At 40.9% G+C, this 23,504-nt stretch overlaps 1 protein-coding gene across 15 annotated transcripts in view; it reads left to right on the forward strand.

Moving 5' to 3' along the window:
- Window positions 1–23,504, forward strand: part of Asph (aspartate beta-hydroxylase) — a 209,783-nt gene that overhangs the window by 125,686 nt on the left and 60,593 nt on the right. For 14 of the 15 annotated variants that reach the window (XM_029476170.2, XM_085839501.1, XM_029476159.2 and 11 more), the window contains 4 exons: window positions 4,595–4,745; window positions 6,637–6,773; window positions 18,538–18,636; window positions 21,692–21,781. In XM_029476170.2, the coding sequence (XP_029332030.1) occupies window positions 4,595–4,745; window positions 6,637–6,773; window positions 18,538–18,636; window positions 21,692–21,781 (477 nt within the window). The remainder of the gene's footprint in view (window positions 1–4,594; window positions 4,746–6,636; window positions 6,774–18,537; window positions 18,637–21,691; window positions 21,782–23,504) is intronic. The other variant, XM_029476171.2, reaches the window with a different exon arrangement.

Below are 23,504 nucleotides of genomic sequence, written 5' to 3' on the forward strand. Positions count from 1 at the left end.
AATGTAGTGAGAGCCCACTGTGTGTCAGGCTCTGCTGGGTATTGGAGATATGTTCCTCAGCAAAAATGTACTCACAAAGTTCCAGTGTGAAGGAAAGAGGTTGGGTAAGGTAAGGCAGTACCATGTGTACACTTGCAAGTGGTGACTGTCAGCAGATAGGGAATAAAGGAAATAGGGAACAGCCAGTAGATATGTGAGGGGACTACCAGAAAGGGTCATCAGAAAGGTAATATTTAAGTAAAGCCTTGGAAAATTTTATAAATGAATATATTGTTGAATCTTAGAAAGTATTAAAAATGAATAAATATATTAGGTCATTATACCTAACAACGCATTCTGTAGGCAAAAGAAAAAGGCAGCAGGGTTCTAAGAGCATACTTATTAAAAACTGTGGTTACAGGTGATATGAGTGACAGTAACAAGAGCTAGTAGCTGAGATGTGTCAGGGTTGTGGAAGGAACTGTCCAGGTAGAGGAAGCCGATAGACAGCTGTCTTGGCGTCAGAAAGTGGAACAGAAAGAGGTGCATGCTGGGAATGTGGGGCAGCCGGGGACACAGGAGGCACCTCACAGCTCTTGTTCTCTGTGCCTGAGGAAACCTTTGCAGGCTGTTACATGTGTAGGTGACTGACTGCCTGGTGGGCTTTTGGAAAGATTGCTTTGACTGCCAGTTGGAAATGGATTGTGAGAGCAGAATCGGATGCTTGCGAAGTAGGAGGCAGTCACAATGTTGTGTGCATGGGAGCTGGTAGACTGTGGTGTGGACTGTGGGCTGGCCATGGAGCAGGCAAGGCAGAGACAGATTAAAAGGACTCTAGATGGAAGGGTCACGGGAGAAGAGTCGACCAGTGCCTGGTGTTGGGAACAGCTGAGAAGATGATGCCAGCTAACTGACCAAGTGCAACAGTGAGTTTGAAGAGAGGCTGAAATCGGCAGTCTGCTTTTGATCTGAAGTTTGCAGTTATAGTGGTTTTCAGATATCTGTGTGATTGTATCAAGGAGCCCACTGGGTTTGTGAAATTTGGAATTCAAGAGTAAAGCCAGAGCTGGTGCTTCAATCTGTCAAGGTGTGAAGCTCCTGCAGTCGCCCTTGGGGAAGAAGGAGATGACCAGTCACAGGGCAGCAATGGGAGAGAGCTACAGAAGTTAGTGGAGCAAGGAGAAGCAGGTGGTATTCCCTTGTGTGTGACCCTCACAGGTAGTAAAACATCTGCAGGGAGGCAGTGGGCCTTGTTCTGAATTGAAGGAAGATGCTCAGATTCTTTTTATCCCATTGGGGACTAATTCATTAAATTTTCATTAATTAAATATACATAAATTAAATTTGTAAGACATTTAATACAAATAAATTTCCCTTGTTCTTGATACCTACCGGGTTTATTGCTTAGCAACTGTGTGGTTTTGGTAAACGAATTGGGCCATACACCTCTAACTTTTGGAAACTACATAGCTAAGATCCAGAATGTGCAGACAAGTGATGTGCTTTGTCACTAATATCAAGTCCTTTGCTTACGGAAAGCCCACTAACAGGAGAGAATGGTTGTGCAGATGTTAATTATGGCATAAATGTTTTGTACTTTCCAAGTTTTCTCTGTACGAGATTGTAATCATTGTTCCAGGAGCCTCTGGAGTGTGGTGGTCGCTGTATGTGTGCCTTCTTTCACAGGAGCAATTTGAGATGTGGGCCTCAGGCAGTATTTTTTTTTAATCTCTAAGCTATTATGCTACAGATGTTATTGATATTAACACTAATGTGGCATAAAACAAAAGTTAAGCATGATAAATTAAATTTTAATCGAGTAATTTAAAGGAAACTAAATTTGTCAGAGTTTTCAAAAATAAATGTAGGCAGATTTTCTTAGGGAAGACTACATTCTGACTTTCCCCATTCTCAGTTAGCAAATTAACCAATTTCTTTGCAGTTTCTCAAGAGATACTAAATAGTCAGCATGAAATCCAATAAAACTATAATGTGTGTATCCTTCAACTACCACTGATTACATCATTATTAATATATCCTTCTAAAAATCACTTTTGTGCAAGTTCCCTAAACAGTGAACACAGAAGTCTTAAATTATAAACTGAATTCATTTTATTATCTTTCACAAGCCATTCGTGGCTCTGAGGTACAAAGTGACATTGCCCCCTAGGAAGTTTGAGTGAATTAGTCCATCCACAAAAGTTTGTGTGACAGAGCTGTCCTGGACACATGGATTGCATGTCTCTCTCTTTCCAATCTGACTTTAAGAGATTGGATGCCTGTCTCTAAGGATTAATGAGACCAGCATTGTCCTTCCACTAATCTTGCAGAGTCTTCAGGTCTGTTGGGTAGCTCTGCAGACCCCAAGCGGCAAGGTTTCACCTGGTGGTGTCCGTAGAACTCCCTAGCTCAGGGGCATTGTTTCTGTTCAGTCATCTATCAATATTCGTGATCTTGGAAGTTAATTCACTATAGCCAAAAAGAAGCAGAAACGCTGGCTACAAATAGCTGGTGGACAATGTGTAGCTAGGAGAGATTATTGACATGGGATTTCCTGTCCTGGTTGCTGAATCTGCTCAGTGAGCTTACTGTGGATTCCAAAAGGTAGTTGAATGGTCTGATGTGACTTTCCATAAAGGAAGGATGAATTTGTGTCATTAATTTTTCTCCCTAATGATCCCACCTTTACTCACTGGTTCCACTGAGCCCTTGTCATCCTGAGCGCCTTATCCTAATGAATGTGTGTTAACATGTTACATTATAGATGTGCTGTTTTCTGAGAACTTTCTCACAAATGACTTTATCAACAGATGTTGGCTTTTACAAAGTATTTGTCACTTGAGGGAAGAGCTTTGAGGATTTTTTTTCTTACCAAAGTTCTCAGACTTTATACATTAACCCAGCATACAGTTTATGTTAAATAGTGATTACGTTTACATATCCTGATTAAAAATTTCATAGAATACGTTCAGCATGGAACTGCTATTAGTTTTCTTTAAATGAAAGTCTGTAAACTCTGATGAGCTACTGAGGACCATCTTACACATCCTCCCTACTTTTCTGTCTCTGGTCTTTCCTTCCCAATTCTTAGTTTCAAGTTATGAATTTGGGGGCATTTTGTTAGGAAAATAAAAGTATCCAGAGACTCTGCGCTCTCACACAGTTGCCATGATACCTTGCAGTCGTCCATTGGCAGGTGTGAACTGTTCTATGCCCCTGCCTTCTCACCTACTGGACGACATCTTGTGTTTGCATGCTCTCTTTTGTCTTTGGATATCCCCTTTCTGGTGGGTATTTTGCATCCACTGAGAAACCTGATGTGCTCTCTCATCCTTATGATGCTGGGCTCTCATCCCCCTCACCTGCTCACACGTGTTCTGGCTCCTGTTAAAGCTAGCCCCTCCACATCCTTCCCATGTTCTTTTGACACTGCTCCAGTTTGTTCAACAATCTCATGGAAACAGTGATGGCTAGGCCATCGAGGCTCCACAAGGCCATTACCTTCTCTTCTCAATCCTCCTCTTGTCTGACTTGGTGGCCACTCAGAGCATACTTCTCTTCCTCTTACAACCTTTGTATCTAGACTTGCCTCTGGGACATTGCTGAGTTGTTGTTTTCCTCCCATGTAACTCATTCCATATCCCATTTTCCTGTGGGAGAAAATATGCCTTCCTAACCTCTAATGAGCTTGAAACATTGGATAATTTTAAGATTTAGTTCTTGGAACTCTCCTGAGTCTACACTCATGACTCTTCTAGCTTGCCAACTTTAAATACCACTTCCATCCTTGACAGCTCCTATGTGTGTGTTCTTAGCAATCAACTTTTCCCCAACTCCACACCCAGAAGTGCACCTTCTGAGTGTTTATCTCCCCTTGGCATTTGGCTTAGTATACCAAAGACTGAACTCCTGATTCCATGCTTTATCAGACCTGTCTCTGTTCTTTCTTTGCATTCCCAGGGGAGGACAGCTCAGTCAGGTAGGCACTCACACCATACCCTGAAGTCATCTTCTCTCTTTCTGTCTCTTATACTAAACATGCCCTGGCCCCTCTTCTGAAGTTCCCCAATTGTCTTGACTAGACTGCTAATTTCCCCATTCTGCACCTGCCATGCATCAACCTGCTGTTTCTATGCACAACACTTTTGTTTGTATTTGTCATTTTGTCCCTTACTAAATCAAAGAACGACGAGAAAAGATCTCACCCTGATCTATTGAATTAGGGTGACACATAGGTAGAATGGTCTGGCCCTCTGAAAAGAGCTGTTAAATGAATTAATTAATGGGTGAAATGAATGAGTCACTGGACACACAAATTGAAAAACAGACCATAGATTAGAGTCCTGTATGTCTAATGTTCCCAAATGTCTGTCCCCATCAGCCCTATTGTTTTGATTGTATAGTCTTCTTCCTCATCTGTAACTTAGCAGCAGACTTTTCTTCCTGTTATTGAAACAACACTTGTCCTGCTTTCTTTTGTTTGTATCATTTGATAAAGAAAAGGTCAGTTGTCTTTTTAAAAAGCATGTCTAAAAGATCTCTGTTATTGGATCTCTGGGGGAAATGACAAGCATTGAGGTAATGGCATATTGATCCATCTGGGGGCCACCTCTAGTGTGAAGATGACTTGGCAGAGAAGCAGAGAAGCAATGAGGTTCTGCGCAGGGCCATCGAGACCTACCAGGAGGCAGCCGACCTGCCTGATGCCCCTACAGACCTGGTGAAGCTGAGCTTGAAGCGAAGGTCAGAACGGCAGCAGTTTCTAGGTGAGAAGCTGAACTTGGTGATGGGGAAACATGACTGCCTTCAGTGGCAGCCACATGGTGCCTTCTCAATGTCAAGGTGCCTGAGAAGAAGCCTGCCTTTTGCCTTGTCTGACTTAAATACAACTTCTCTTTATTTAACCAATCCGAGCTTCAGTAACTGTGTGCACCCTCATGTGTGTGTATATGGGGCGGTTGTGTATGGGTGTGTCTGTCTGTTCACACACAAGTGCACTCATACATGTACAGAAGCAAACATCTATGAATGTCTAGGCCAGAGGAAAACCTAGATGCCGTTTCTCCTTATTTTTAAAGACAGGATCTTCACTGGCCTGGAGCACTTCACATAGCCTACACTGGCTGGCTTTCTAGTCCCAAAGCTATGAGTCGCTGCCTCGAAAGCACTGGGATTACATGCCTGTGCCAGCATGTGTGGCCTTTATGCTTGGTTTCTGGGTATCACATGTCTTCATGCTCACAAGGCTGGCCTGCCTTCCAGTCATTGAGCTTTTCTCAGACAAGCATATAAGCTCACAGCTCCTGAGGAAGACACTCAGTGTTATCTTCTAGTCTCTGTTCACACACCCACACATGCATATAAATGCATACAAAGTCACTGTGGATTTTTACATTAATTTTGGGAGTTTTTTTTTTTTGAGAATTTGTTAAAATAATTATTCAACTTAGAGTTAAAGGGATTGTCTTTGGTTCCCTCTTAATTTTTATACCGAAAGATTCTCTTGCCTCCCAGCCCGAGATCAAGGTCTCTTGATCTTGTGAAGATGTCTCACCTTCCACGGAAATCCTTTAGTTTTTAGTATAGTCTCTTCGGCTGAGGTGAGAATGAGACAGGGTAACGTAAGAAGGCTCTGAGGCAACTGGACAGAGATCCTGAAATTGCAGAGTTATGGAGTTTCCTCACAGTACAACAGGAGATCCAGATAAGATGTGGAGGAACAGCAGCAGGTGTCTGCAGGAGGTGCCTGCACCATTGGCACCATTGCTGTCTGCACCAGAGAGGGAAGCACTGCCTGGGCAAACCACTCGGAGTCCTGTTTGGAATAGCATTACCCAGCAATGGGACACAGACCCCAGAGTGAACAGGCCAGATTTGCTTATGTTAGCTAAGCAGTAGCTGTGTTCCCTGACTGAATCTGCACCTGCCTCCTCATAGTCCCCTTTGCAGGCATTAATCTCTGCACGGTAGGTTTTTCTCTTATTCATTTATTTATTTATTTACTTACTTACTTATTGCAAATGCTAGTCTTCTTAGCACAGCCCCGCCCCCATTTGCAGTTTGTGTTTCCAATTTGCAATTGTGACAATGAGCAGTGACAGTGGGCTCAGACTGTTTCTGTCTAAGCCTCCAAGTGAACAGCAGCTGGGCTTTCCTGAGCCATGTAGTGCACCATAGCCTGTTGTCCACCAGAGGCTCCCATAGTACTGGAAAATGTCTCCTCTGCTCTGTCTCTGCCTCCTCTGTTAGAGAAGGCATGCACAGTGAAACTGGTGCCACGGCCCTCGGTGCCCATACTGACGGCTCAACCCAAACTCAGGCTTTCTATTATCTATACTCCATCTAAAATTTCAAAGCTAATAAAACAAAAATGTTTCACCTGAATTGGTAACAGACATTTTCTCAAGAACCTAAGATAAAAAAAATGTAAATGTGAATTGACTCAGAAAATACTGTGTCTTTACAATTTATGATGGATCTCGTATTTAGTATCTACATAGAACAATTACAGATAGCATTATAGCTATGCTACTTGGGACTCACTGATCTGTTCATAGAGGATCTCAGATGTAAGCTGTTCTTCAGGATCTGCTGAATCCTCTCTTGTGGTCTCTATTCATAATACTTTTAATCTTATTCATCATTTTCCAACACTAGGTCACATGAGAGGTTCTCTACTTACCCTCCAGAGACTAGTTCAGCTGTTCCCTAGTGATACTACCTTAAAAAATGACCTTGGCGTAGGATACCTCTTGTTGGGAGACAACGACAGTGCCAAGAAGGTTTACGAAGAGGTAAGCACTGGTGTATTTTGAGCTGCACTGAGTTATCTGTAGACAACTCTAAGTGCTGATTGAAAATGACATGTAATATACACTGTGTTCTGTCCTCTTTATCTTGAATGAAACAGCATGTACATGATTATGGCTAACAATCTGGACTTAGCTCTCCCATTGCTTTCTCTGTCCTTCACTCCCTGTTGGAGCCCAAAAGTCACAGCTAGCACAGGCTGGCTTCAAACTCATGGTAATCTTTCACCTTCAGCCTTTCAACTGCCACCATAACCGATTTTTCTTACTTTGCTTTTCTTTAGTGTCATGCCTCTATTGTACAGAGCAATGGGTCCCATAAAGACTATTCAAGTATATTGACCATATTTACCCTATATCTTGATTAAACAAAGATTTAAATTTTAATTAATTTTTATTTGAGCTTCATTTTTATCAGTCTGTATTGTCAAGTTTTTAAGGGTTTTTGTTGTGATAGGAAAAAGAATGAAGTCAATGATGAGGTTAATAAATGTAAATAATATACTATTTTCAAGTGTTGCAGTATGAGACTCTCAGGCAAAAGTAGTAGATTATACCATTGATATTCCCATATTCTGGCCAAGATGGCTTTCAAAGGATTTCTGCATTATAGTGAACATTTTAATAGATAAGCTCAAAATCACAAAGCCTAGAAAACTGGTTCCTTTAGGCAACAAGGGAGTTTATTTGGTGTAAAGCAAACAGTATGTCGAATGCACTTTGAAGCAGGAAAAAGCTAACCCCTCTGTAAAACAAAGACAGGCGAGGGTCCTCGTTCTTTAACTTGAGCCTCTGGATCAGTGGTTTCCAAGCTGCCGACTTTACATTAAATGCTACTTCAGTGAGCTAGGATGTGTAACAGAAGGGTCTCTTCTGTGTTGGAAACATCGTCAACAGTAGCAGCTTCCCCCTCAGCCTGCTCACAAAGAGGCACTTGACTCTGTTGCTCTTGGTGCTTAACTGTAATGTCATTGAATTTTGAAGCTATTGTCTTTCTACCTTTGTCATAATTTTGATTGTTTTGGGGAGATCAGAAGTTTGACCTTGGCTTTTTATGACATCATTAATACATGCATGGTGGACTGACACTACAGCATTGCAAATGTGTATTGTATAGAAAAGACCTGCACTAGGCTATAACGTAGTCCCTGTGGGACAGGGTGTCGGCTAACATACCCAGTGGCCCCTGTCCTGCAGGATTTGGTTAAAAGAAACATTATATGTCATAGTGATTTAGGATCAGGTGAATATAAAAATGAACAAACCATTGGAGACACAAGACGGAAGTCTAGGGATCCTTCCTACGTGTATGTCCCGTCCTTCCCTCACTGCCTTCTTTCTTCTCCTTGTAAAATTCACTCTTGTTTTCCAACTCTTTCTTTTCCTTCCTTCCAGTATCCTTCTCTCATCCCCCATTTCAGTCTAAAGAGCGCAGTAAAGTCCATCCTGGGAGCCAAGCACAAGCAAGGTCGCAGGTTTCAACAGGCTTCGAGCACATTTTGACCAGCATCTAACTGCATTTCCCTCTCCTACCTTCTAAAAATCTTCCTCAAGTGCACTCATCCCATCTCAGAAACATGGAATGTTTTTCTTCACCTTGAAAACCAATATTATGTTGTTGTTTATTCACTGAGGACTGCATTCTCACTTGGGTGAGCGTACCAGGATGCACAGAGCTTTAGATATTGCCCTACCACACAATTGATTGGTTTTCTTTTAAAAGGAGCATTCATACATTGAAAGTAATGTGCAGTGCTCCTCTGGTTTTGCCTCTTACTTGTAAACTAATGAGCTATGTTTCCCTAACCAAAGTTTGGCCTGTTGTGTTTATCTCTTTTCCCAAGGTCATTTCAGAAACTAATGCCAAGGCTTCACATTGATTTTTGAGTACATATGTGAAAATCAGTTCATGATCCTATTTTTAGTTTTAGGGCTTTGTTTGTTTGTTTGTTTGTTTGTTTTCTGTTCCGTTTTAAGCCCAGAGACTAGCTTTACAGAGGTTAGGTAGAAGCTGCTCACATCTGTAGTTTTTAAAGGCTCCTCCCACATCTCCTTCTCAAAGCTCTGCCACCAGTTTGGGATCCCAGCTCAGCATCATCTTTGCAGCCCCACACACCTTATGCAGCTACATCACGCAGTCAGTGCACATTTATTAAATGCACGCACAGCAAAAAGCTCAGCACCTGAGCTTTTTGAAGTGACACAGAATTTACCTTTCTGTCTTCACGGAGCTTACAGTCTGGGGCCTAGTCACTAGTTCATTTTGTTTTCCAAGTAGATCCATCTTCCCAATGCTTTCACAAGACACTGATCACCTTTGGCTTGAACTGATCCAGATCCCTCTATAGGATTGCTGCCCTCTGACCTCCATGTACCCCAGGCACCACGTGACCATGGCTTCCCGCTCTTAGCGTCAAGCCTGCCAGGCTTCCTGCCGCCGTGTTCTTTAAATACCCTTTCTGCTGTACCCTTCCAGTCAAAAGTGTGCGATCTGATATTTGTAGTTGTTTTTAGATTCAAGTGTTGTCTATTTATATATGCACCATAGTGTGGTACACACTTGATTAAAAAGAAAAAGTACACGCCCTCCAAATAGGATTTTCAGCTCAAATGAAACATTTAGAGTGCTTCTCAAATTTTACTGAACTGACAAAAATTCTTTTACTCTTAGTAAAATGTTGCTATTTCAGTCTGATTACTGGGAAGTGCTACTCATGGTTTGGTAGTATCCTTGCATCCATGATGGATACATTCTAAGACCCACATAGATGCCTAAAGATGAAGATAGCACTGAACACTGCAGGTGTGTTACACCTCAGTGTTGCCTTGAGCCATTACTAAATGAGCCGGGGATATTGGAACGTGAGCTCTGTAGTCCTTGGATCCGTCAGTTTGGTAATAGAGACAAATGCTGACAGCAAAGTCAGGTAGCATTTACAGTATCAACAGGCTGAAAAGTCAGTGGCTCACATCCCAGGCCAGAGAGAGCACAATGTAACATTCCCTCATGCTACTCACAGTGATAATACTTTAAACCATGGATTCTTTTATTGTTGTTGTTTGTTGATTGGTTGTTTGTTTTACAAAACAAGCCAAAATTATTTGAAAATGGGAGCCAGGGAAAGATTTTCTTTTTTTGACACAGGCTTTCTCTGTGGTGCCCTGGTAGCTTTTCCTGTCCTGGAACTCACAGAGCTCTGCCTGCCTCTGCCTCCCAAGTGCTGGGATTAAAGGTTTGCACCACTAAGCCTGGCTTACCTTCTATGCTTGTATCCAGCTCTTATTATCCTCTGTAATCATGCAGGTAAAAGATCCCCTACAAGACAGAACACTTGATTTCTTTTTCCTGGTCTGAAAATAGGCATATGATCTTACACAGTCATGTGACCTGTTTTGGACAGAGGACTCTTGAAATATCTGCCTACTATTAGAACTTTAGATTTTGTCTTTTTGAGGTGTTTTCTTTTTCTTTCCCTCTGAGAAGTTCAATTATGAATCGTACTCAGAATATTCTAATTTAGTTGCCTGTGGTTTAGCCTCTCCTGTAACAGTGATCTGTGCCTGTCAGCATATTTCTTGTCCATAGTGAATTACTTAAACTTTTTCTTTGAAAGAATGAGTCATATCAGGAGGCTGAAAAAAAATGTGTCCTTTTTTTTTTTTTTTTTTTTTTGGTAGCTAGGGCCTCTAGCTCAGGCTAGCTTCAAACGTGCCTTGTCTCTGAGGCTAACCTTGAACTTGTGTCTGTACTGTATCCACCTTCCCAGGAGAGCTGGGATTATAGGATTGTCCCACCATACCTGGCTTCAGGATGATTTCCTTAAGAAATTCTTTGAAATATTCACACAATGTATTGTGACCGTATTTGCTCCCAGCTCCTCCCATATCCACCTATCCCTCAACTCCTTGTCATCTTTTTCTAGAATATTTTACTTTTGATCACACAGCATTTTTTTGCTCAACAACAGTAATGTGTTTATCTTGGCTCACCCCAAGAGTGACTCTTCTACAGCCCTGCTCCCACTGTTAGGAATCCCACAAAAACACCAAGCTATACAACCATAACATATATGCAAATGACCTACCTTAGACCCATCCAGGCTCCCTGATCTCTGTGAGCCCATTTGAGTCCCAGTCAGTTGATTCTGTGTGCCTTGTTCTTGTGGTGTTATTCTTGGCCCCTCGGGCTCCTGCAGTCCTTCCTAACCTCCTCCACAGGACTCCCTGAACTTTGCCTAATATTTGCCTGTTGGATTCTGCATCTGTCCCCATCAGTTGCTAGATGCAGTCTCTCTGATCTCTCTGATGATTATGCTAGGCTTCTGTCTCAGCACATTATGCAGAAATGACAAGCTGTAGGTCAGAGGTTTTATGGTGGGTAGGTGTCCCAATACCTCCACTTGAGGCCTTGCCTGGTTACAGAGGATGGCCAGCTCAGACTTTTTGCCCCCATTACTAGGACTCTTTATTAATGTCACCCCTGTAGATTTCATGGAGTTTTCATTGTACCAGGTTTCTACCTAGCTCCCAAAGTGCCCCCCAAGTCCAGTCGTCTCTCCCAGTACTCCCTCCCTTCATGCCCACACTAACACCTGGTTCTTCCTATTTCCATCTCCATCAGCCCCAAGACTACTCAAGGAAACAATTGTATTTCCCCTTCCCTGGAAGATCTTTGCATTACACCTTAAGCTCTCCTTATTATTTAGCCTCTCTGTGTCTGTAGATTGTAGCATGATTATCCTTTACAGCTAATATCCACTTACATGCTGTGTTTACCTTTCTGCGTCTGGGTTACCTCACTCAGGATTTCTTCTAGTTCCATTCATTTAGCTGCAAATATCATGGTGTCATTGTTTTAACAACTTAGTAATACCCCATTGTGTAAATGTACCACTTTTTTTTTTTTAAATCCATTCATCAATGTGGGATATATAGGTTGTTTCCAGTTTCTGGCTATTATGACTAAAGTTTCTATGAATAGAATTGAGCAAGTGCCCTTATAGTGGATGGAATACCCTCTGGGTATATACCCAAGAATGGTTTGGCTGAGTCTGAAGGCAGATTAATTTCCAAATTTTTTAGATATTGTCATATTGATTTCCAATTGGCTGTACAAGCTTGCACTCCCACCAACAATGGAGGAGTGTTCCCCTTGTTCAGCATCCTTGCCAGCATGAGCTGTTAATTGTGTTTTTCATCTTTGTTGTTTTGAAGTTATTTGATTTGTATTTAAAAAGTTTGGGTATATTGTGGATTCATTTTCATTGAATTCTAGGAAGTGTTTAATATCCTTCATTTCTGCCTTGATGCAGTAGTCATTCTGTTTAGAATTGTTCAGTTTCCATGAGTTTAGATTCTTTCTGTTGTTTTTGTCATTGTTGAAATCCAGATTTAATCCATTGTGGTTTGATAGGATACAAGATGTTAGTTCAATTTTCTTGTATGTGTTGAGACTTGCTTTGTGATGGAGTATGTTGTCAATTTTGGAGAATGTTCCATGAGGTGATGAGGAGAAGATACAGGCTTTTGTGTTTGGTGTAATGTTTTGTAGGTTGGGTCCATTTGGTTCCTAACATCTGTGAGCTCCACTATTTCTCTGTTTAGCTTAGACCTGGATGACCTATCTGTTGCTGAGAGTAGGGTGTTGAAGTCTCCCACTATCAATGTGTGAAAGTTGATGTGTAATTTAAGCTTTAGTAATGTTCTTTTACAGATGTGGGTGCCCTTGCATTTGGGTGTAGATGTTGAGAATTGAGATGTAATCTTGATGGATTTTTTTCTTTAATGTATGTGGAGTGTTCTTCCCCATTTCTTTTGATTAATTGTGGTTTGAAATCTATTTTGCTAGATACGAGAATACCAGCTTTCCTCTTGGGTCCATTTGCTTGGAAATTTTTCTTCCAACTTTTTACTCTGAGGTAGTGTCTATCTTTGATATTAAGATGTGTTTGTTTGTTTTTTTTTTTTTTGTATGCAGCAGAAGGATGAATCTTGTTTTCATATCCATTCTGTTAGCGTATGTGTTTTTAATCCACTGATATTGAGAGATATCAATGACCAATGACTGTTAATTCCTGTTATTTTGCTGTAGTTGTTAGTAGTAGTAGTTGTCGTCGTCGTCATAGTAGTAGTAGTATTGTGTGTGTGTATGTGTGTTTCTGTGTTTCTGTGTTTCTTTCTTTGAGTTATACTTGTTTTTATGTAGTTAACTGCCTTGTATTAGAGTTTTCCTTCTAGTACATTCTGTAGAGCTGAATTGTTTAAATTTGACTTTATCATGCAATATCTTGTTTTCTGTACCTATGGTGATTATAACTTTTATTGGGTGTACTGGCTGGCATCATTGGTCTCTTAAGACTGCAAGACATCTGCTCAGGCCCTTCTGGCTTTTAGTGTCAGAGTTGAAAAACTGGGTGTAATTCTAACTGTCTGCCTTTATATGTCACTTAACCTTTTTCTCTTGCAGCTTTTAATAGTCTTTCTTTGTTGTCTGTGTTTAGTGTTTTGATTATTATGTGGCTGGGGGCTTTCTTTTCTGGTCCAATCTATTTGGTGTTCTGTAAGCTTCTTGTACCTTTATAGATATGTCCTTCCTTAGGTTTAGAAATTTTTTCTTGTATGATTTTGTTAAAAATATTGTGTGGGCCTTTGAAGTGGGAATCTTCTTCCTCTATTTCTATTATTCTTAAATTTTGTCTTTTCATAGTGTCCCAGATTTCCTGTGTGTTTTATGTTAGAGACTTTTTAGATTTAACACTTTCTTTAACTGACCTATTTCTTCTTCTTTTTTTTTTCTTTTTTTCTTTTTCTTTTTTTGGTTTTTCGAGACAGGGTTTCTCTGTGCAGTCCTGGCTGTCCTGGAACTCACTTTGTAGACCAGGCTGGCCTGGAACTCAGAAATCCACCTGCCTCTGCCTCCCAAGTACTGGGATTAGAGGTATGCACCACCACTGCCCGGCCTTATTTCTTCTATTGTATCTACAACAGAGAGTCTTTCTTCCATATCTCATATTCTGTTAGTGATACCTGTGTCTATAGTTTTTATTCATTTACCTAGATTTTCCATTTCCAGAATTCCCTCAGTTTGTGCTTTCTTTGTTGCTTCTATATCTATTTTCAAGACCTGAACAGTTCTATTCATTTTCTTCAACTGTTTGTATTTTTCTTGGCTTTCTTGACATTCTCTAAGGGACTTATTGATTTCCTCCAATTTTTTTATTGTCTTTTTCTCAATTTCTTTTAAAGATTTATTAATTTCCTCTTTAAGGAACTCTATCATCTTCATTAAGTTAGTTTTAACCTTTTCTTGTGTTTTAGCTCTGTTGAAATAATCAGGGCTTGCTCTAGTGGGTTGGGTGGGCTCTGGTGGTGACATATTGCCCGGTTTGTTGTTGGTTGTGTTCTTGTACTGATGTTAAGACATCTGTATTTCGGGTCATCATAGGGCTAGGTGCCAATTTCTGGGTTTGTCTTTTTTAGATAGGTGTTTTCTTCATTGGTTTCTGTTCCTTCTCTGATCTCACTGGAATGGCCTGTAGTTGAGTAGAAGGCTTCTGCTCCCATTAAGAGCTAGACTTCTAATGGCATCAATAGCCTTGTTCCAATAGGAGTTGCCTCCCAAGTTGGAGGCTGGAGTTCTGGTGATGTGTGGCCTCTGATCTGGTTGAAGGCCCTCTGGGTTTCAGGATGTTGGCCTGGCTTCTGGTAGTGTAGGAGGCTTGTGTCAGAAATGTGGCCAGAGATAGAGTGACAGTCTGGAACAGCTAGAGTTATGCTGGGCAGGTGCTACCAGGGTGCAGGGGCAGTCTTACCTGAGGTTCAGGATGCTGGCCTAACCTCTGATGGGGTAGGATAGTTCCACAGGACATGTGGGTTGGGGCATGGTGACTATAAAACATGGATTTTTTTTATTTCTGGAATTTTCCATTTAATATATTTGCATCATAACTTACTGTAGAAAATGAAGTTTTGGATAAAGGAAATAGGTGGTATTTTAAAATTCTTAAAATGTACCTTGAAAGAGTTTTTGCTGTGGGTAAAAATGTATATGTAATAACTAGATAGGTAATTAGAAAGATAGATCAATAGATAGATAGATAGATAGATAGATAGATAATGGTAATAATAGATAAATACAAACCTTTTTAATATCATTTTACTCTCAGTCCTGGTTTCCTGTAAACCAATGTGTATCTTCATGTGTGGGTTTATTAATCCTGTAAACTTGCTGCACATGTATCAAAAAATTTCAAAAGTGTGGTGCCTAAATTTAAAGAAACCAGTGGGGACAGCACTGTCAGCCACTCTAGCGCCTGAGCCCTGCCCATCCTTCTAATCCTATGTACCAGACATGATTGCTGACTGTCCACCTGCAAATGACCATGGCACTATGAATCTCGTCTTAGTATATTTCAGAGCAGAAGTGGTTGCAATTTCTTCTTGTGTCCTTAAACAGAATTGTTTTGTGATAGCGCCTGTCCTCTTCTCCAATTTCTTTACCTATTGTCTTGTTTGTATTTCACAGCATTCCCTTTTCCTATGTGTGTGTGTACATGTGTGTTTGTATGAATAGGGGGGGGGTTGAGGGGGTTGCCAGTGTTGTGGAGGCCAGAAGAAGATATTGTATCCCCCAAGGCCGGAGTTACCTATAGACATTTTAGAGATTTCCAGTGTATTTGTTATTTTTCTCTTGGCTGTGATAAAATACCACAATAAAAACAACTTAAGTAGCACGTTGGCTGCGGTGGAATGAATGAGAGAGCCCCAAAGTTCATGTAGTTTAGCTTGCAGTTCCAGATGGAGAGTCCATCATGATGTGATAGCATGCTGTGGTCTAAGAAAGCACTGTGGCAAGAAGCTGTCTTGTCATGATTTCATCTACACATAGGAAGCAGAATGAGAATAGGAATTGAGACAAGGCTGTAAACCCTCAAACCCTCTCCTCAGAAATATACTTCCTCTATAGGCTTGACATCTTGCTGAAGGATTGATAGCCACAACGGGATGAATTATGCAAACAGGTGAGCCTTTGTGGGCATTTCTTATTCAGAGCACCATACCCAGCTTGTTACATGGACACTAGGACCTGAACTCTGGCTGTCATGATTAATCAGCAAATGTTCTTAACCACTGAGGTATCTTTGCATCCCTCGCCCCACATGCCTTTTTATGTTTTCTTATTCTCTTTTGCCTTGAGTGTCTTTGCCCCGTTGGTCCCTGCTTTTCCTTTCACTGGTGATCTCCACCCTCCCAGATGTCTCTAGGACCTTTCTTCTAATCACACTCATCATGAGTGTGTTGGGTGTTCCTCCCCTGGGACAAACATGCCTCTGCTTGTTTCTGGAAGCTCTTGTGACATCAGTGTCTACTGAACATGCATCTCCTGTACTAGATTGAGAGCCCTTTGAGAGAGAAGAATATCTCATTCCTGTTTCATATCTGGGACCTAGAGGAATTTGATGGGTTTTGAAATCCTAGAAAATGCTTACATTTGATAGCTACTTGAGATGATGTCTGTGTGACTGCAGTAGGCAGGGGTATCATCAGTGAAGTGTAGTAATTATAATGACTTGTTTGTAGCAGCTCAGGCAGAACCATGATCAACACTGATTCTCCTCAGTCCTGGAGGTCCGTTCTCAGCCCAAGGTCTGGTTTAGGGCCTGTCAGCTGAAGAAACAGAGCCCAAGCTTACAGAGATTCTTCTAGGAAGGAGAGCCCAGCATGCACCAGTCCATGCCTTTATCACAATTTACTGAGACTTCCCCATCACCAGGCTCATCTCAAGGGATGAGATCTGAGTGAAGCAAAGTCCCTGTAGAGCTTACCTGTTACAAAGGAACAAAACATCCAAACGGGTCAGATGGTGATAGGTCCTGTGAAACACAGTCTGGATAGATATCTTGGAGAGGGCACTTAGCGCTGGGGGTGGCGTTGGTTTTCAGATTGGGAGATAAACAGGGAAGGAATGCACTGGAATAGTGTGCACACAATCCTTCTCCCACAAGGAAAGAGATGACCTACTTGGATGCCCTAGGAAAGAGTGAGCCAAAGGAGTATTGTGAGGATGACATTTTGTAGAAAAGGTGCCTTTGGTTTGCTATAAATAGCAAGGAGTCCAATGTGCCTCAAAGGGATGACTGGGAGGGGCAAGAGCAGAGCTGGATAGGTGGAGGCTACAGAAGTGGTTCCTTGAATGTAATCGTTAATACTGAGTAAAAACAAACTTGAGGAAGGATCAGGTCTGACCCCCAATTTAAATGGTTTGCCTGGGAGTCCCATATGGAAAATGAATAGCAGGGGAGTATCAGCCACTGAGGGGTTATGCAAGAGGGAGTGAAAGAGGAGTTTGGTCCAGTGCAGTAGTGGGTAGCATGCTGAGTGGTACCCTTCTAAATAGACCTTAAATAGGCACTAAGTCCAATGCAGTCATGGTAACTTCTTGCTAGATAGCTTGTTCTTCCTCTGTAAAGCGCCCTTGGTAGCTGTGACTTCACTTTCCCTAATTGGGTCAGGGATAGAGAGCAGAGGCACTCAGGCATCTTCTCCCTGAAAGTACCACTCACACCTTCTCCATCTTCTTCTTTGTTCAAGAAATCCATTTCCTAAGCAGCTTCACTAGTCTAATGCTTTTGTGTTGATTTCTCACTGTTCATATTTAATTTAGGGCTGATTTTGCATAATTCATGTTTAATTCATAATAAATGCATGCAGTGATAAACAATGGACCAGCTTATATGAAGTAGCCACCTGGGTTTTTATCACATAGAGTAGGATTATTTTCACCAACTTTATATTCAGCACTTAAAATCATTGCACTCCCAGGAACTTATTTTCATTCATAATTTTTAAAAGCTTGTTATTTTGAAATAATCTCAGATTTCCAAAAACTTACTCAAGTAGGACATAAGTTATATTCTCGGGTCCCTAGCCATTCTGCATTCAGCCCCAACACAGAGTTAAAGAATTAGCATCTGGTAGCTCACTAGGCCAATACTCAGGTTCTGACCATTTAAGACTCCCCAGGGCTTGACACATCAGCCTGGAACACTTCCTCTGGTAGTTCTCACTTAAATACCTATGGAAAAAAGCAGGCCGCTGTTTGCTTAGCTGCCAGGTACTTCTTTATCATTCAATATGGTAGCCTGGGGAGCAGTGCTGTGTCCTCTGCAGTGATAGGTGAATAGGATCTGTACTATGATAGATGTCCTTTCCATGGTGATGGCAATGTCCCCGTAATGCTCTTAGAGTTATCTTTATGGTCACCATGCATCTGTAACAGTTAACTCAAGAATGTTTTCATGTCCCACTCTGCCACTAACTTTAGTGACCATGGATGAATGTTTTAGTGCATGAGAAGATCCTAATATGTTGAAGCATGTACGTAAAGCAATGTGAGATAGCCCTTCAGGGTCGTCTTGAAGCACAAAGAAATTCAGAGTGGTTTTCTCTAATGCCTAAACAACCTTGAAGTCTATCAGTGGTCAGTATGTGGTCACAGCCATGCTCCAGCAATAACTACATTCTCATTCACAGCTGTACTCAGGAAGCAAGTGTGAAGGGCATCTTGAGTTGGTCGGCCATGGGTTTGTTTCGTTTAATGATAGCGGTGAGACAAGATGCTCCTACAGTGTTTGAAGCTGTAACATCCTGATCCATCCCGAGTATGGCAGAACTAACTAGGATTTGTTTTGACAGTCACTTCTACAGTCTCTTCTCTAGCGCAGTCACTCTTTGCTTTCTTTGAATACAGGTGCTAAATGTGACACCAAATGATGGCTTCGCTAAAGTGCATTACGGCTTCATCCTGAAGGCACAGAACAAGATATCTGAGAGCATTCCCTACTTAAAGGTAGCTGCCATGGTCTCCTTCCCATATACTCTCTTCCTGGAGTCCTTTGAGGTCTCCTTTGGTTGTGGCTTTCAGTTATGGCGTCTAACTGATTGGCATGAATCACTGAGTCTTCCTAGCCTAGGAGTGCATGCATCTCAGGCAGTTCATACCTCCACCTGACTGAATGTCATGGAGAGACACCAACTGCATGAGCTACTTTGGTATCATGGTTGCCAAAATTCTCAACAGAAACTGTGTAAGGAAAGGTTGGTTTGGGCTCTTAGTTTCTGGGAGGTGCTGTGTTTCATTGTGGGGATGGCACAGCAGAGCTAGAAGTGGCAGGAACATTTGACAGTAGATTGTTCAATTCTGGTCTATGAGCACTAATGAAAGACCATGAGTGGGGGGTAGAGCAGAGTAACCATCAAGGCCCACCCCGGGTGACAGAGTTCTGCAAGCAATGTTCTACAAACTCCCAAAACAGTACCTCATGCTGGAGACCGAAGCACAGAGGCATGCAGGAGACACTTCAGCCTACAATAACATGAGGAGACAGTATTTGAAAAACACCTTAGGGCTAATGACTCAAAATCTTAAAATATATTATTGCATTTTCTACCATATTAAACAGCAGTGTGGATAGTTCACCAGAAAGAGAGAGAGAAAGAGAAAGAGAGAGAGAGAGAGAGAGAGAGAGAGAGAGAGAGAGAGAGAGAGAGAGAGAGAGAGAGAGAGAGGAAGCAAAGAGAAAAGAAAGAAAGATCACTTATATTTATTGTTCACACACTGATTATCTAAACCATGGCTACTGTAACTGAGGAAGGGAATTAAAGTTTATTTTAAGTTTAGTTTGTTTTTGTTTGAGTAGTAACAATATGATGGCTAAGAGTTTGACCCACTGTAAAGGAGAGCTGCTGTATACATAGCTCATGTATGCATGAGAGTTTTGAACCCCCTTTATGATAGCAGTATGGCTGGCTTCTGTGACTTCTTCAAACAGAGCTTTTTGTTGCCATTGCTGCCTGTCTTAAGAATTCCCACACTGTATGTGGTCAGGCACACTTCTAGCTTCCTATCTGGCCCACAACCCTGGGGCATAGCGTTGAGCATGATGCCCCTCTAGATGGCTTATATTCCCATCTGCCCTGCCTGTCATCAGACACTGCAGACCTTTCCATTTTACCAGGGCTGTGTGGGCATGTGCATTGGTCTGGCTTAAAGTGTGCTCACATCGTCTTCAATTCTGGAGGCCTGATAGTATTCTTCTAGGTACAACAGTGGGCGAGCAAGCAAGAGCTAGGGCAGACATTTAACAAACAAGGATGCTCTACACCAGTCAGTCTGTTTTTGTTTGTTTGTTTGGGTTGGTTTTTTTGTTTGTTTGTTTTGTTTTTTTTTGTTTTTTGTTTTGTTGTTGTTGGTTTTTTTGGTTTTTCGAGACAGGGTTTCTCTGTATAGCCCTGGCTGTCCTGGAACTCACTTTGTAGACCAGGCTGGCCTCGAACTCAGAAATCCACTTGCCTCTGCCTCCCAAGTGCTGGGATTAAAGGCGTGAGACACCACACCCGGCTGTCAGTCTGTTATGTTAGAGGCTATTTTCCAAGACTGTACAAATAGCAGTTCTTCTGAGAGAAGATAATGATCATATATGTTTTCTATTCTTTCATATATATATATATATATATATATGAACATGATATGTTATATATTGCATTTTATACATACAACACTATATTATTAATCTTAATATTATAATATGTAAATATAATACAATATTGTTTTATTAATACTAATAATATGACAATATTAATAATACTAATTAATGTTAATTAAATATACAATTTTAATGATATAGTATATATAATATCATAAAGTACAACATTATACTATTAATATTAATGCTATTGCAATATTAATGATTTTATTAATATCATATTAATTAAATAATTAATAGTAATGATATAATATTATATATGAAATATTATATATAATATGTAATGTTCACAGATATGTATATATATGAAAGAATAGAAAACATATATGGTCATTATCTTCTCTCAGAAGAAATGTCATTTGTGAGATAAAATAGATATCTATACACACATACACACACACACACACACACATATATGTATATATACACATATACGTATATATATAACCATGGGTATGTGACTCATGTGTATGTGCATCCACATCATGTACATAGAGGTCAGAGGATGACTTATAGGACCTGGCTCTCTCTTTGCAATATTTGGGACCTGGAGATGAAAATCAGGTCATCAAGCTTGGCAGCAAGTGCCCTCACCCACTGAGCCATCTTGCCAGCCTTTCCTGGGGCAGCCTCAAAGATGTCGTTTATGAAAAGAAGTCCTTGCCATTAAACTATTTCACATTTTTGTCTTTTTTTTTCTTTTCCATATTCAGTCTCAGTATTTTCTCTTCCCGTTTTATAATAAAAATCTCATTTTCAGTGCTTTTATGGAGAGAGGGAAGAACAGAGAAATTCATAATAGAAGCTGTTCAGTAAACATTACCTGTGTCAAGATTCCAGTTGGTGTTGGCTTGAATCCTGTAAATGTTAGTAAGAAGTTTCATTAGCTGCCTGTGGCACATTTGTTTAGGGTAGAAAGGACTGTCACGTACACTCACACTGTCATCCCTTGAAATACAAGCAAAACAGTGTTTGGGTTCAGGAATAAAAGACTGTAGGTGGCATATGGTCAGACTTGGAGAGCAAAATCAATGTGAAAATACCCAGCCAGGGAAACCATCTGCAGCACTGGAATATGATAGCTCCCACTGTGAAAGTATAGCGTGCTTGCTAATTCATGGGCTAGTCCACTATTGGTTAATGATAACCTTGTCATTAAATTTAGATTATCTCATTTTATGTTTACATGTAAAATGTGGATCAAACTCATCATCTACTTTTAATAATGAGACAAAATTTTCAAGGTCTTATGTTTTCCTATGAGATATTTTTGTTCATAAATAAGGAAAATCTACAGAAGTCAAGGAATGAGACCCCCAAATATCACCCTTCACAGATGGTAACACTGTCCTTTTCCAGGAAGGAATCGAATCTGGGGACCCTGGCACGGATGATGGCCGGTTTTACTTCCACTTGGGGGATGCCATGCAGAGGGTCGGGAACAAAGAGGTACGACTGACTGGGTTTGTGACTTTATTCCAATAGATGATCAACTAGGGGGTGGGGACTTTTACTGCTAGGAATCAGAACTCTACAAACGTTCTTAGCATAACTTATGAAGCCAATGTTCTTACAAGATCTTTGGAATTTGGATTTTACAGTTTATTTTTTTCAGATGTGTAATCTGAAAAGTGCCTCTTTTGGGGTGTGTGTGTGTATTTGTGTGTATCTGTGTTTGTGTGTGTGTCTGTGTGTGCATCTGAGTGAGTGTATCTATGTGTATAGAAAAAGATAATTGCCTTTGAAAAGTATAGTTGAAATCAAGAAATACAGAGTTCTCTAAAATTGATTTAATTTTTAAAAACATTTACATATTTAATGTTTTACTTTGGAATTTCTGCAGTAGTCATTTTTAGAACCAACTATTTGACTAATCCTTAGCATAGTGGTCTTAACGTTTAACTGTGTACTTTTCATTTTCAATTTAAGCTGAACATTTATAGCTAGGGCAGGGACAGGTACCAAATCAAACATGCATGCACACATGCATGGAAGCAGTAACTGAAACAAGTGAATTTTCTTCCTGATCATTACCTTTTTCCTGTGTACAATTGTCAGCTTGTGTAAACATGACATCAGTTGTGAGATCGTGTACCACAAATTTCTAGCCCTTTTATGACCCCCGTGATTTGCATGGCGATAAACAAGTCCTACCTCTTCCACCCTATACCACTGTAGAAATTCTTCCTCAGCTGTCTTCAGAGTCTGCAGATAAAAACACCAATACAACAGTGACCCTTTGTAACCACTGCCCTTCATATGTGACATCTAAGGACAATGCAGCTTCAAATTTCCAAATTCCATAAGAATATAAGACCCTCTGGGCGGCGGCTAGGAGCTCAGAGAAGCAGTGTGACTGCACAGTCTCCTGCAAGAACGAGTTATTCAGAGTGGCAGAGCTTTGGATGATCGACACTGTTTTCTTTCTACCTTTCTATTCGTGTGTAGCTTCCCCCTTTAACCTACCAATCATCTGACTAAAATAGAACGACACCAGAAGTGAAGAGGAGGGGAGGCGTTGCTGGCGATAGTCATTATTCTGTACCTTCCTGCTGTAAAAAGAACCCTCCTTTGGATGAGGAGGGCAAGAAGATGTCTGCCACAGTAGCCAACACTAGGGAAAAGTCTGTAATCAATTTCTGTAAATATAATTGTCACTAATTAATTTGTCTTTGAACATACCATGGTACAGGGCAAAGACAGATAAAAGAAATCTACTTTATCTCATATCTTAGATGAAAACAGCTCTTACTTCAAGGACAATGAATTCACTACTGAACACTTTTTATGAGCCTGGTGTTTAAGCCTAAGGGGCTGTTATACCAGCATAATTATCATTAATATGCAAAGAACGGCACAGTTCCTGAATTTGGAAAGTTCATAAGGATTCATGCTTACACAGAACAGAATCAAGCCCATAGATGCCCCATGTTAGTGTAACCCAATACTAAGTGTGGAGTCTGCGTCAGAGCTTACCCACTGGGAAGCAGCCGCCCTCTGCGGAGCTCATTGCTGGTCTGAGAGAGGACGCACACAACTGGGAGGCAAACGCACAGCCTCTGCCACAAAGGCTGCTGAGAAAATGGATCTCTGTGACTATTTCTGGTAGTATGGAGGAGAAAGAGGAAGACAACCCATGGCAGCCCCCGAGCAGCCAAGCTTCAGAGGCTCC

The sequence above is a fragment of the Mus caroli genome, unplaced genomic scaffold (genome assembly GCF_978045245.1).
Source record: "Mus caroli unplaced genomic scaffold, Mus_caroli_1 scaffold_6, whole genome shotgun sequence".
NCBI lineage: Eukaryota > Metazoa > Chordata > Mammalia > Rodentia > Muridae > Mus > Mus caroli.